The 15,265-nt window shown below is 39.2% G+C and overlaps 1 protein-coding gene across 3 annotated transcripts in view; it reads left to right on the forward strand.

The window, feature by feature from the left end:
- Positions 1-15,265, forward strand: part of ADAMTSL1 (ADAMTS like 1) — a 913,450-nt gene that overhangs the window by 823,726 nt on the left and 74,459 nt on the right. For all 3 annotated transcript variants that reach the window (XM_044271585.1, XM_044271577.1, XM_044271588.1), the window contains one exon: positions 3,521-3,650. In XM_044271585.1, the coding sequence (XP_044127520.1) occupies positions 3,521-3,650 (130 nt within the window). The remainder of the gene's footprint in view (positions 1-3,520; positions 3,651-15,265) is intronic.

The raw sequence follows: 15,265 nt of genomic DNA on the forward strand, positions 1-15,265 counted from the left end.
CTTTCTCCTAGTTGCTTCTCTTTTTAATATCCTATTTGTAAGAAGTGACAAGGGCTCTAAAGAAAGACAGCTCCTAATAGGACAAATACCAGGGCAGTGTAATAGACATTGATTAAAAGCTCATCTTAAAGAATATTTCATTGCCTTTTCTGACTGAAAGGTTAGAGAGATCTAAGCAAGTGCTCTGTACCTGCTCCATTTAACCCAAAGCTATAAGGTAACAACTGTTGTTTCTACTAATCACACTTTGTGAACCCCACTGATTCAAGCATACTGTACACATGGGGCTAGTTAACGGTTTTAACCGATTCGTGCCTTAATGAATGGTTTACAGGATATGGAATGAGAAAAACATTTTGTCACCTGATTCATGGTGCATTCTTCTTCAGTGCAACCAGTTAAGGAACCAATAAAATCACTTGGCTTGACTGTTTCATCAGCTATTGAAACAATAATTGATGTTTTTCATTAATAGGATTTTCCAAGATATTGTAACTGATGACCTATCCTCTGGATAGGTCATCAGTATCTGATCAGTGGTGGTCCGACACCCAGGACCCCCACCAATCAGCCATTTGAGAAAGCACCGGTGCTCGCAGTAACGCTGCAGCTTTCTCGCAGCTTTGCCTAGCTCATGTTACTTCACATTCATTGGTCACATGGCCTAGGTGCAGCTCAGCTCCACTGAAGTGAATCGGACTGAGCATTGATACCAAGCACAGCCGCTATACAATGTACGGCACTGTGCTTGGCAAACTGAGAGAAGGCTGCAGAGCTACTGATCAGCCAGGTGTCAGCCACCCATCGATCAGGATTAGTGATCAGTTAAAATATCTTAGCAAACCCCTTTAAAATGGTTCAGTTTGCATATTAGGGAGTTGCATCTATAGCACTTCCATAATAGACTTATATTATGGCAGTCTTTACAGACATGGATAGTTGTCAGTAGCTGAGCATGACCATTGCCATTCGAGACTGCCAGGAGGATACAGGTCATCTGTGTTCTGTCTTATTGCAACAGACACAGTAGATCAGAGTTATCAGTGTAAATATGCCAGATTTGAATCAAAACTGCATATTTATCAAGACCCTACTTCATTTATGCCTTGAAAGAGAATTCAGCAGTGTACAGAAGTGGTGAAGGACCTGTAAGGAGCTTAGTGATGTCACCATGTGGCTGGAGCTCCTGTGCTGTATGTGTGAGGTTAGTGTTTCCTTATATAAGTTGTGAAATACTATTCCTCACCATGTAATGAAATCTAGACATGCTAGGAGTTGTAAGTCTCCTCTCTTATACCCCTCTCCATATAATGTTTAATAGCTTGGACATGCTGCGAGTTGTGGTTCTCTCCTTTTATGTTCCATCAGAACAGGCATTTTCTCTTACCGACTGCCGGTACAAACCCTTCTCTGTAGATTTAGTATACTGCAGTCTATTAAGCTTATATTACATGGGTAAATAATGGTTCAGATCATTGCTAACAAGAGTTCATAGTAACGCTTATTATCGATGATCTGGCAGTGTAGTACTGTCGCTAATTACCGTTCATCGGGCAATTGGAATCTTTCAGAAGGCTGAAAAATTATCATTTGTCAACTGCAGGTCATGCTGTGTAATCATGATCTGCTGCTGGCAAATAGTGATTCAGTATGGGGATGAACGATGACATTAGCGATTGCTCCTCCCCATTCTAAGGAGGAGATGCATGTAATAGCAGCAGTCTCTTCCACTAGCGAGCAGGCAAATGCCGGGAAGGAATACTTCCATACCGACAAATCTATTTTGTATTGTTACTAACTAGGAGATTCCTTCCAACAAAATAGCCCCTCTCGCTGTGTGTAACAAAAGTTATCCAGACTGCACTCAGCCCCCTCCTATACTTCCTGGAGAGAAGGAGGGGTAATGGAGATGGCTGCAGCCTTAGACAACAATGACTGCTTTTCTATTGTATTTTTCATGGTCTGCAATTGTAATATCTGACAAAACACAAGCAAATAACAAAGACACATAAGGAGATTATGTTACATTTTATTAGTTGTTCTTTTCTGTGTTTGTATTCTGGCTTTAGTTCCCCTTTAAGGAATTCACCGAATCTACTTACAAAAGATTCTAAGATACAAAGATATATACTTCATTGTCTTGTGATAGCAATTTTAATGATGAAAAATATATTGCATTGCTTCCCATTATTTTCTATTGAACTTTAGTCCTTTTTGGATGATTTTCTTTCAGTCCTCTACATGCGATGATTAAAGTAGTTGTCCTTTTTGCAGCAACCAACTACAAACTCCTATGGAGTCTAAATTTGTCGGTTCTGGCAAAGTGCTTTGATTAAACCTCCTGAACCCCATGGGTGGTCACATCATCAGCATCATAAATAGTGTGCTGAACAAAAGAGCAGCAAGCATATATTCTGTTTCACTAGCCACATACTAATTTGTCTGTGGATGACAAAGACACCATTCACAATACAGACAAATCTTACTAATGTCTTTTTGCTTGTAGAACAGTGGAAAACCTCCCAGATTTCTTAAAGATTCACACAGTGCAAAAAGGAAGCCAAGCTGAGGAGTTCTTGGGAATTTGATATGCATCAAATGCTGCTGATAAATGTTCTCTTTTATGCCCGTTGCCAGAAATAAAAGTGACCACAGTCTGTGTGTATTTACTATGTGTTGTCAACATGTACCCTTCAACTATTGTTGGACTATAATTTCCACACTACAGATGATGTGAGTTGTGGTCCAGGAACAGCTGGAGGTGTTGGCCCTCCATGCTATAGTATGTACGGTATATTTAAGTGGAGAATATCTAGGGTTAATGAGATTTGTCCAACACTCACAAAGCATCCAACATACCTACATGAGGCTCCGTCACCTGAATACACACATGATTCAAAAGCAGATTTTCATCTCTGGCTGAATGTTGAAAGGAATATAGTAGCACCCCAGCCAATGTAAAAACGTATTGGTCCCAACTCCCTCTTCAAGTAAGTAAATATCCTGCTGATTAAAACCAAACATATAAATGTGAAAACGTATTTTTTTTCCGTTCTTTTAAAGGCACACACTGCATCCTACATTAAATAACCTTGTTAGATATTGGTTCACTATGAAATCTGGTGACGTTTTTAGAGGATTGTTGGCACAAGCGTGCTTCCTTTGAGTTCAGCTTGGCTTTGGTTTATGAGCATTGACTGCCAAAATTAGGTGAAATATAGAAACTTACACTCTCGCTTTTGCTTTCTACTCCCTATCCCACACACCAGGGATCATTTATTTTGTGCCATGGCAGGACTGATGCAGATTTAGCTGCGGCAGTCTTGTTTTTTTGCTGTGTTCCTTGTCAGCACTCCCCTTGTCTTCAAATTTCCTGAGTGCCCTTAATTTGCAGTTAATGGTTTTTGGCAAACTTTTCTATTTTCTGTTTAATTGAGACTACTGAATAACAGTTTTTTGGCTTATGAAAGTTTTCTGTCTCACACTGTACAATAGTTTAAGTTTCTGGATTTTTCTTCAGGTATGCAAGAAGCTGTAGTGGTCTGCTTGAACAAACAAACTAGTTCACCAGCGATTGAAAGCCTGTGTGTGGCCAGCAGACGTCCTCCACCGCTCTTAAAGTCATGCAATATGGAGGCATGCCCCCCGAGGTAAGACTGTTGAAATATACTTGCAGCACAATTACGAAAAATATATTGTGTATTTTCTCTTGATTATAGTACAATAGAAACAATTGCAGCCTGTAGGCGATCTCCAGGAATGGGTTATAGAAACATTGATTGTATTCCTTTATATAGTATTAAAGGGATTATCTCTTTTGACAACTGCATTCTGTATGGCTTGTTAGGGCATAAGAGTGCCAGGCAGAGGTGGAGTCCCTCATTTGGGACAAGCTGTGGTTCTCACTCTGGTTGGCTTTGTCGGCCCAGGTGTTACATAAGTAGACATTCGGTTAAATGTACATTTTATACTATTTCAATGAGTGACTAATGGTTGCCCACTACGCCACATCTTTTTATTGTTTAAAATGTTTTTAGAGTACTATTTTGGCTGTATCTTAATCATTTTTTAACTTCACACAAATTTTTTATTGCAAAACAAAATATTTATGTTTGGTCAAGGACGATCTTTGAATATTTTTTTTGTAGAGGTGCAGTTGCAATACCTCAGAACAGGATAACTGCAAAGGGTTGATTGTTATACTTTTATTTGATTAATTGAAATGTTTTGATTTGTTGTATTTGCCTACTCATTAGTATTGCACGGAAAGGTCAGGATTAACAACCTCGACTAAGCCCCTGTAGGTTGCTAGGAGTCTTCCCCTAGTCAATAGAGAGTCTAGTGCTAACTGAGCAAGAGAGAAGACCTACATATACTTCCTTCTAAGGACTATGCCTGAGTCCCAGTGAGAGAGAGAGAAGGAAGATTATAAGATCTGGAATCTGAAAGGCTGTGCATTGAAGTTTGTCAGCAAAGCACTGTGGTCGTTTAAGGCTGATATAGACTTTGCTGTTTGTAAAAGGGAATATTCTCAATGCACCCTTCAACACTTCAAGACGGTTTGCCCAGCTTAATTATATACCCCTCAGTCTAGGAATTACAGAACATCTAACAAAAACCTCATTGCCTAATTCATAAATTGCTGTTGCTGAAGAAGTGCAATGTGATTTTCTTGGAACTGTGCTTTGATACTACTCCTGTTTTGCACTTTAGTAAAGAGAGTCTTATTTATTTACTACAACTGGCTGGTCACTGACTCCATTACCGTATGCCACCCATAGCACCTGCGTCCACAGTTTTGCCTTGCACCCTGCCAAAAACTGTTTACACCAAAGACACCCCAACTACCACCAGGGTGTGCACTGAGAGAAGAAAGGGTGTGCCTTTCTATAACTGCACGGCCCTAAGAGGGTATTTATATGAGGACTGCCACTGTGATCCATGTGTACACTCATTCTTGCCAGAGCCACTGCCATTCCCATCCTCCACTCGTTCCTCCCAGGCTGCCGCTGCACATTGCAACACCTCTGATGAGAACGTTGCTGCTCCTGATTTACAGTCTGTTTTCTTATGGAAAGGGATGGAGAATCTAGAGTACTATATTACCAGCTTTCTAAGTAGACCGCAAAAAATAGAAATCAAAAGGTAACCTTTTTGCTTAAATCATAAAATATGCAGAAAATATGTCTGTAATCCACTAGCAGGGTTTCCTGTTTTTGTAAGCACTCAAACATTTGTAGGCTTAACAGTTTTCATCTGATGCAGATAAACTCTTGAAACCAGGAATGGTATAACATTTTATTCAAGATGTGTTTTTCTTTAATGACAAGCTCTCCGCTCTAAAGGAAAGCTCACACTTGTCCTTAAGATAAGCTGTAGATATAAGGTGATTAACAGTGGATGACAGCCAGTTGGATGGTTTTTGTTTAAGACTAAAATATCTTGCATGTACATGTCAAGTGTACAAAGCTTTTATTACCATATATACAAATAAAAAGGTCATAATAGGGAATGTCTTATGCCATTGCTCACTCTACTACTTACTCTGCTAGTGTGACCCAAATCTGTTACATGACCATATGCGCTTATGCTATATCAATCCCACAAATATAATCATAGGGACATAAAAAAAACTTTAGTAACTACAACCCTTCATATTGCTGACTTTCTAATCTCCCCTTGTGGCAACAGTATTTTATTAGTTCCTTTAGGCCAATTTTGCAAGTTTAAGTTTGCAGTTCAATACAGGCACATTTTTGCATCTCTACTACAGTGGCAAATCCCAGCCTGACCGCAGGTCCAATGAACCAAATTAACAGTGTCGCACATCTCTAGGATATTATTGCTTCGGCTCATAAGAGCCATGGTCTGGCCGTCCATCCCCTGCTGGAATCTCCTGTGATCAGCTCTAATCTGTGATCTGTGAAGAAACCTGGCAGTACAAGCTCAGTCTCCCTGCAGTGCCACCACAGGGGAAATTAAGCATTGCACAGTTTTTGTTCAAATTGTATGTTGTCTGCATAATGCAGGGCAGGACAAATCCTCCAGAGTGAGAGATGCTCTTTGTAAACGCTCTACACTCCAAGACATGAGGCTCCTGAATAGGAGACTACCCTCCACTAACTCAGTAGTCCCTAATAGATGGAATGAGAATGGGTTTTCTAAACCAGTTATCATTGCCAGTGGAGTTTGAACATTTTGCACCTCTGGTTGCCAGGACAAATTGCAAAAGCAATTACATCCATATATTTCCAGAAAATGGACACCTGGCACATTGTTGAAATTCCACCCATACATGCAACGTTGTGTCAAAATTTAATTTTTCATAAAAATTGCATAAAAGTTGATATTTGTGGGTAAAAGTGTGACCCAAGCAGAAAGTTACATGCAACACACCTCCTAAAAATAAAACTTTTAGAATGTATTCATACTACCTATGCCAAAAGTTATTTAATTATATTTTCATAAAATCACCCAAACTGGAAAGTTTGGTTTTAAGCATGGATTACACAACTTGAAAAGTGAGCACACCCCCAAAACCTATATATTTTCTGAAAGCAGACAACCTGATGATTTTAGTTTCCTTAAATGTTCACCTTCATGTATTTTTTTTAACAAACAGGAGTTATTTAAAAATTGCATCAGAAGAAACACTTGCATCTCAAACTCAGATCCAATAGTTTACACATAAAAACAATGTGAAAAGAATAAATGGAGGTGTGCAAAGCTCATACTGCATACATACCACAAGTGTATTCAAATTTGTAACTAGAATGCTTAGTTTAGCAAAGTCCTTGTGAAAATAAAATATCCTCTGCAAAAACTGGGAGTTCATACATACCACACATGTCTACATTCAATGCTGCATTCGTTAAATATAATGCAAAAAGCGCAGAAATGCACCAACCATTTGCATGTAAATATTAGGAATTATATAGTTTATAATTTTCTATCATAATATAAAAACTGTGTTTCTAATTTAATGCATGAGCTAAAGGTGTTTTAGATGGGCATAGAATGGGTGATTTTTTGCTCCCATCTTATGGACAAAACACCTGAACCTTCTGCTTTCGATCGGAAAATTAGATCACATAACTGGTTCTCATGAACCGTGGGAGGCCGAGGTGCTCTGTCCATAAAACAGGCAGAAGGGCTCCTGTACTACATCCATCTGAAAAGTGTTTAAATACCTTTTTTCTTTCTTTCAAAGTACAGTAATTAAACCGATTATTTATGAAGACAGTCATTGAGCAAGAATGTATTTTTTGACTGATGGAAATCATTTCCATTTGTCAGAAATATCTCCTGATAATTATTATCACTATTACTGTAGCATTTAACAGTTATCGCCAGAGCAGCAGTCTGCATATTTTACTGTATAGATCATGTATGGACAGGATAGGGAAAGTGTAAAATGTAACTGTATTGATGTTTGTGTGTTGGTGTTGTGAGTGTTTCGTGCTATGATCCAGATGCTGATAGACATCTGGGTCATGGCACCAATAAATGGTCTAATTGGGGGTGATTGGATAAGTAAGTGATCATCTTCTCACATCTTTTTTGTAAAAAAAATAAAAACCCACATGTGACAATCGAAGAGCAGTCTTTTGGCTTGCCCTCCTCTGCCCCTCCACATTCCTGCTGGATAAGATCATATATGTCTCTATTTTGTGCTCTAATTTGGAATATCTCAGTCTGTGTAGCAGCTAGAGATTTGAAGAACTATGTTTTAAAGCTAACAATCTTCAAAACAGCTTCAAAACAGAACAAGGATGGCAATCATAGCAACCCTAAAGCCAGAAATACAGCCTTTAGAAAACCGGTTTGGAGTGAAAGAAGTAGGTATATGCTGCTTTCACTGGGACCCAATTCTAAGAGGTGAATCTTAGGATATATAAAAAGGGGATTTCAGCTCATCCACCACCCTCCTTCACCGTGCATGGATCCTGGACCAGGAATCAATCAGAGTAGTAGAAAAAATCCAGCACCAGGCTTAGTATAAAATCCAGTTTCTTTATTACTTCATTATAAAATCCATAGGCTGACCAGACAGGCAAGGTCTACGCATTTCAACTGTTCGTATAATCATTGCCATGTGGTGATGATTAAGACGTACAGTCGAAACGCGTAGACCTTGCCTGTCTGGTCAGCGTATGTATTTTATCATGAAGAAATAAAGAAATTGGATTTTATCCTGAGCCTGCTGCTGGATTTTTTCTAGTGTATCTTGGGTTGTATCTTGTATCTTGGGTTGTATTGTAGCTATTGTCAGCTTTAAAACAAGACCTGTGATCAAAGGCGGAGATCCAGCCATTAGTAGCAAGAACATATGAGATATATCCTTGTTATTGAAGTGCCATCCTGGCAGGACCTATGAAATAGGTCCTTGGCAGAGAAAGGGTTAAAGGGAACCTGTCACCTTGACCAGGATATCTGATCTGCAGGCAGTATGTTATCGAGCAGGTGGAGCTGAGCAGATTTATGTATACTTTTATGGGAAAATATTTAATGAAACTTGCATTTTATTCATCAAAATCCCTGCTCTTTCAATGCTTAGGACTCCAATGGGTGGTGCTACTCAGTGATTGACAGTCATTTCTATCTACACACTTATACACAGATAGCTGCCCATCACTGAATAGGACCACCCACTGGAGTCCTAAGCATAGAAGAGGTAGGGAATTAAATAAATAAAATGTGCTGAATCTTTTCCCATGAAACTACCATGTTTTTGCATTATAAGATGGAAGTTTTAGCAAGAAGAAATTTTCCTAAAAAGTGCCTATATCTTAAAATCCGCAGTCAGGTTGGTCCTGCAGTGCCAGACTCTCTCCAACTGTTTTGCTTTTGCACACTTTTCCACCAATTTGTGTGATCAGTGCATGCAGGACGGGGAGAAACACAGCTTTCTCTATGCTGAAGGTCCTTAGGCAGCAAAGGAGGAGATGAAAGCTCTGAATAACTTGAGGACCTTTGAAGATGTCATCTGGGGGAGGAGCCAGACCAGAATGAAGAAAAAGACTTTACATTGGGTACTGTTCTGTACTGTACACAGTAACTTCTGATGTTTATTAAAGATTATATTGTGTAGTATGCCTGCAGGATGATCTGTGTAAGTGCACACAGCAGAGATATGTGTGTTTCTACTGTACACGTAGCAGTGGTTTGTGTATCTGCTGTGCATGTAGCAGTACTGTGTGTATCTATTGTGTCTATAATACAAGAAGCAGAGCGGTGTGTATCGTGTGTGTGTGTGCTGCAGAACTGTGCGTGTGTATTTGTATAATATCATGGCCATGAAGAAAGTAAAAAATGCTTTCAAAAACGTAAAACATAAATAAAAAAGCAGAACATGCATGGCAAGACAATACAGAGCAATATAGAAGACACATTTACTCCTATCACATGTCCACATGCGCCATTGCTGTTTGTGTCAATCATCAGAAGATGACACCAAGTTTAACAGGAGCTGACTGTAAACTTTTATCCACCTCTACATAAATTATTAACCCTTAGAGGACCCTGAGATTTTCCATTTTTGCGTTTTCATTTTTCACTCTCCGCCTTCCCATAGTTCTAACTTTTTTATTTTTCCATTCACATAACTTTATGAGGGCTTATTTTTTGCGGGACAAGTTGTACTTTTAATGGCACCATTTTTACGGTTGCATACCATGTAGTGGGAAGCGGATTTTTTTTTCCAAATGGGGTAGAGTTGGGGAAAAATGCAATTCTGACAAAGGTTTTTATTTATTTTCTTTTTACACCGTACACTATGCAGTAAAATTGACCTGTTATCTTTATTCTCCAGTACGGTTACAACAATACCACACTTGTATAATTGTTCTTGCGTTTTAATACTGAAAAAAAAATGTAAACCTTTGAGAAAAAAAAATGTATCACCATATTCAGACCCCTATAACTTTTTTGTAGTTATGTGTACGGGGCTCATTTTTTGCAGGACGATCTGTACTTTTCAGTGATACCAATTTTTGATCACTTTTTATAAAAAAATTATTGGGGAGTTGAAGTGACAATAAATGTTGAATTGGCTGGTTTTATTTTTTTTCCCTTTACACCATTTGCCGTATGCCATTAATATTGTTATATTTTAAATGTATGGGCATTTTCGCACGTGGCGATGCCCATGATGTTTATTTTTTTATTGGTTAAGTATTTTTATTTTAAGGAAAGGGGGTGATTTGATTTTATATATTTTTTATTTTTTTTATATTTGTAAAAACTTTTTTTACTTTTTAAGTCACTTTGGGTGACAATAACTGGCAATCATTAGATTGCCCATTGTGTTCATTGATGGCTATATAGTCATCATTAAACACTTCTGCTTGAGGCTTCGGGCTATTTCAGCAATGTAACAGGTTCCCCGATCTCAGCAGGGGAATGCTGTTACCGGAGCGGAAGCGCGCAGCTTCCGCTTCCAGACTGCTCACATGCCGTGGTCACATTTGACCACGGCATCTGAAGGGGAAAATGTATGCGATCAGCCTTATGGCTGATCGCATACATGTGCCGTGGGTCTCTGCTGTTTAAAATAGCAGAAACCCGGCGGCCATGTTTAAAGACCATTCCCGAAGGGGTTAAAGGCTATGTACACCTTTGGCGGCAATTTCTATTATTATTTTTGCATTGTACTCATTTGGAGCTAAAAAAATTTTTATTTGTCTTTATTTAAAATGTTGAGCCACTTTCCCTGCTCAGATTTGAGTGTATCTGATAGGAGGATCTGAATTTTTGCTCTACTTCATCAGACAGGGAGCTGACGGCTCCTTATCTCTGATCTCTGACTATAAAAACACTCATTAAAGCTCAATTCTTACTGTATCTTACTGAATGTGGCTTAAATAAATGTTTATGACCTTTTAGTAACTTAGAGATAAGGGTTATTAGATGACCGGCACAAAGTGAAAGTGAAAGTACCATTTACACAGCTAGACAACGAGTTAACGCTTTGTGACAGAACAGCTCAATATTTATAATAAAGACAAATTAAAAAAAAAAAAAGATTTTTAGTCCAATATGAGCAAAATGCAATCATAAAAATAAATTGCCCCCAAAGGTGTACATAGCCTTTAAAGTTACTGACATTAACCCCTTCACTTCAATAAACTACCAGGGATGTTTTACTTAGTATAAAATACTTATTTTCAAATTTTCTCTGGTCTAAACCTTGGGGACGTCTTATGGTCAGGAGCGTCTTAAGTATGTATTAATCTAGTCAGCTGTTCCTGCCCTATGCTATGCTGTCCATAGATACAGTAGGACGGCATGTGGAATGAGGCAGATTGCCTTTAAGGAATCAGTCTTCTACCAGTTGGAAGCCAGAATTTGGAAGGAACCTGACACCATTTATAAAGAGCTCCATGAGGCACATACCAGGGTTTTATTAAAATGATGTTGGTTTACCACAGTACTGCCAGATTGCTGTTTGCTTCCTGTTAGCATTGTCCTAGCCCAGAGGTAATTGCATATCAACAGGAATACATATTTTAAAGGGATGTTATCAATTTTCCCCAATACACTGACTATAGTAATAAAAATATACATTTTAAACGCTTTTTAAAATAGTATAACCTGTTTTTTTCCACCCAATAACCTCTTGCAAAAATTAAAAGAAAATCATTATTCAGCAAATATGGCCATTTGAAAACATTGCTTCAATTGGAGCAGGATTTCGGTTGTGGTGTACGGTATAAACTATCATCTGCCCTGTACAGAAATAGAAGACCGCAGCAGCTCAATCACTCAGCGTGGGTTACTGTGTGAAAAGAATTTGTGAGATGTATGAGGGGATGGGGAAATAAAGTAAGAAATAGAAGCCAGATGGCTGCTTTCTTCTTTCTTCTGTACTTTATACAATTACGTTTGTTTTTCTTTTTATGGAGCTCAGACTTTTAGGAGAACATAATTAATAAACAGCAGGAAGAGGGTATTTAATGCACCTTTTAGAAATCATATTGACAGGGGGAGTGCCAACTTTTCCAAAGTCACTACAAAATCTATCTCCAAGCTGATTTTATGCCGGAAGGACAGTGCCCAAAGCTGTTTTTAGAACGTATGTGTTCCTATTGCTCCTTGCAATAGAGTAGCTTATAATCAAATTTCCCTCAAATGATCTTTCTGACCTAAAACCAACAGTTTTTTTCATCTAAAATAACATAGTGTAATTCCAACATCAACCACCCTAGTAACGTTTAATGGGATTGTGTGGTTTAGAAACCCCATTTTGAAATGTTGCATTAAAAATATTCAGAATCCACCATTTAGAACTGTCATCCATCAGCCTGGCTAGAGGCTAAAACAGCCCCTCATTCAGGTGGACCTTAAAGACTATGCATTACACGAACAGCCAGAACTGTGTCATGCTTCATATCGCCTGCAATGGTGCGGCATGGAAAATTATACTCGCTGCTGGGTTACCTTAAAGATTATAGCCAATCACTAGGAATCCCAATAGTGAAAGAAAAACACATTGAGGGAGATTTATCAAGACTTGCGTTCCCAGTCTTGATCTCCCTGCAATGTAGTAAGATGTGCATCTCTGTCTGTCCAGCCTGTGTGCCAGATACTGAAGACTACGCCAGCTAGGGGATGGCGTAGACTTCAGCTAGAACTTATGACAGTTTTTGGTGTAATTTACAGTAAATCTTGTTAAGCCCAGCCCCTCCCATTAAGCCTCACTTTTCTCACCACTTTAGAAACGTGGTGAGAAGATCGAATTGTCGCAAATTGTGACGCAAATATGGTGTGCGCCATAATTTGCTACTTTTTTATGCCACTATTTTTGGGGCGGTGAGATTTTAATTTCCCAACCAAAAGTCAGTGGGCCAGCTGAGGACTAATGATATACATTTTGCTCTTTCAGGTATATATTTGGGAAATGTTTTAACATATCAGTTTTCAAGTTGGCATATTTGTGTATATTTGCAGAAATAGCCATGTATATTCACAGAAGTACCCAAATTCACATATGTCCATCTGCCATTTCTGAGCATATGACGCATATCCTATTAAATGGCGGTCCGGACATTATCATATAACTAGCCTATCCATTGTCCGGGCCACCAGACAGATTTTTCCTATAGTGTGCAAGAATGGCCACCGCTGGTGGATTGCAGAGTGGTCAGAACCTCTGGATATCAGCAGTGTATGGAAAAGTGAATGCAGCCAGTAAAGGAAACAATATGGACAATCAAAATACATTAGTAAGTGTCTTGTATTAACTTTGTCTACATCATAAATACCATTTGCTGAAGTGAGACAATCCCTTTAATTGTAACCTTTTATGAATTTTTACTATGGCCCAATTTACTATTCGTACAGGTGACATAAGCTTAGCCAGGCTGTATAGACGTATAGACCTGCAGCAGATTTATCACAGGGGCTCAGGCTGGATGATACATTTGGTGCAGGGATAGGCAATTTTCTCTGACTCTGTACCAACTATTGATTGGCTTACTTTGAGAAAGATTCCCACAGCAATATTGTACAGAAGTTTTGGTGCAAAATTGTGCATGTTAGGCCCCACCCCATTTACCACAAAGCTCTGCCCATTTTCCATTAGGCTCCACCCCTAGATTCGCAATTTGTGCCACTTTTTTAGACAGCTTTTTGGCTCAGACACTTTAGTAAATCTGGGCCTGTGTCTCACTCTGTGGAGCATACTACAGAACCAGGGTATGCAGTAAGTAGCGGACCGTCCTGCCATTTTCATCGTTCCATTACCCACTGTCACTGTTGTCCTTTCATTTCTATTACAATAAATTGAAAATTGGGCTGCAAATACCTGCAGATCTGTAAGTGACCCCAGCCCCCATGGTTACACATGCTGCATCATTTTAACAGTAGGATTATGTCACAGCAATAGAACTTGGCTTTGGTGTTTGCATAGATTTCCAGATACATAGCTTAGGATGAAATGATGAGGAAAGGGAAATGGCCCTAGTACACTGGTATGCATGTGAGATCCTTAAGGCAAGTCTGCAATCAACAGATTGATTGTTTGAAATCCAAACAAGGACCGGTCTTTGTATGCTGCCTGGCATCTGCACCTAAAAAAGAAAAGAAGTTCAAAGAAAGTTATGAGATTTTTTAAATAATTTTGCACATACGTCAGGCAAGTTGAGTTGTGGCTCAAGCCTGGTTTCTTTTATGTCTCAATTCGGCATATAACTAAAACACTGAAGAATATATCACCCTTTTCATACATTGGACAATTTCTGAAAATGATGCTATGTCTTTTTTTTTTAACTTAATTTCTGAATAGAGCTTTCATGCACCTAATATCCTTGTTTGTTGTCAGCACACAGCCATGTGTGAAAGGAGATGTAAAGGGAATAGAGGAAGGACGGTTGTAATACCGATCACATGTGCATCATTCATTTGGCATTGGTCCATGTGAAAGGCCCTTTAAACAAGCAACAATTGACTTGAATATTGGTTAGTGGCCTAGCACCAACCTGTATGAGAGGACCTTAAAGGGACACTGACAGGCCCAATAAACATAATTATATATATATGCATGCACAGGTCTTCTAATGTGTATTAAAAACCTATAAGTCTAACCCCTGTCCACCTTATAAATACTGCAAACTGATGTTTTATAACCTGATAGAATCGTCTTCTTTCGGCCCAAGGGCCGGCGTTTCAGCTTCACTTCTGCCCAGCCAGCCGCAACCGCAGTTTTGAAGCGCCGCCCAGCTCATTAATATTCACTTCGCTGGGCGGCTTCTGCTGTCCCGCTGCTCAGAAGAGTGCCCGGCGCAGGCGCAAAACGGAGAGGCTGAAGCGGCCTCAAAGAAGCAGAGGGGACACAGGCACGATGTGATCCCGGCGAGTGAGGGCGCATGCGCAGAAGCTGAAAGTTAGTCTGATGCCCATAGCTTTCTATTGGGCTAGCGCTGCTTTCAAAGACTTCGGGGACAACAGAAGCCGTCTAGCGAAGTGAATATTGATGAGCTGGGCGGCGCTTCAAAACGGCAGTTGGGGCTTGCTGGGCAGAAGTGAGGCTGAAACCACGCCCCTTGGGCAGAAAGAAGACGATTCTATCAGGTTATAAAACATCAGTTTGCAGTATTTATAAGGTGGACAGGGGTTATACGTATATGTTTTTAATACACATTAGAAGACCTGTGCATGCATATATATAGATAATTATGCTTATTGGGCCTGTCAGTGTCCCTTTAAGGGTTGTTGCAGACATTTATGTGAAGGAAAATCAGTTACCTAGAAATTAAAAATAATTTTG

This window comes from Bufo gargarizans, chromosome 1, assembly GCF_014858855.1.
Source record: "Bufo gargarizans isolate SCDJY-AF-19 chromosome 1, ASM1485885v1, whole genome shotgun sequence".
Taxonomy (NCBI): domain Eukaryota; kingdom Metazoa; phylum Chordata; class Amphibia; order Anura; family Bufonidae; genus Bufo; species Bufo gargarizans.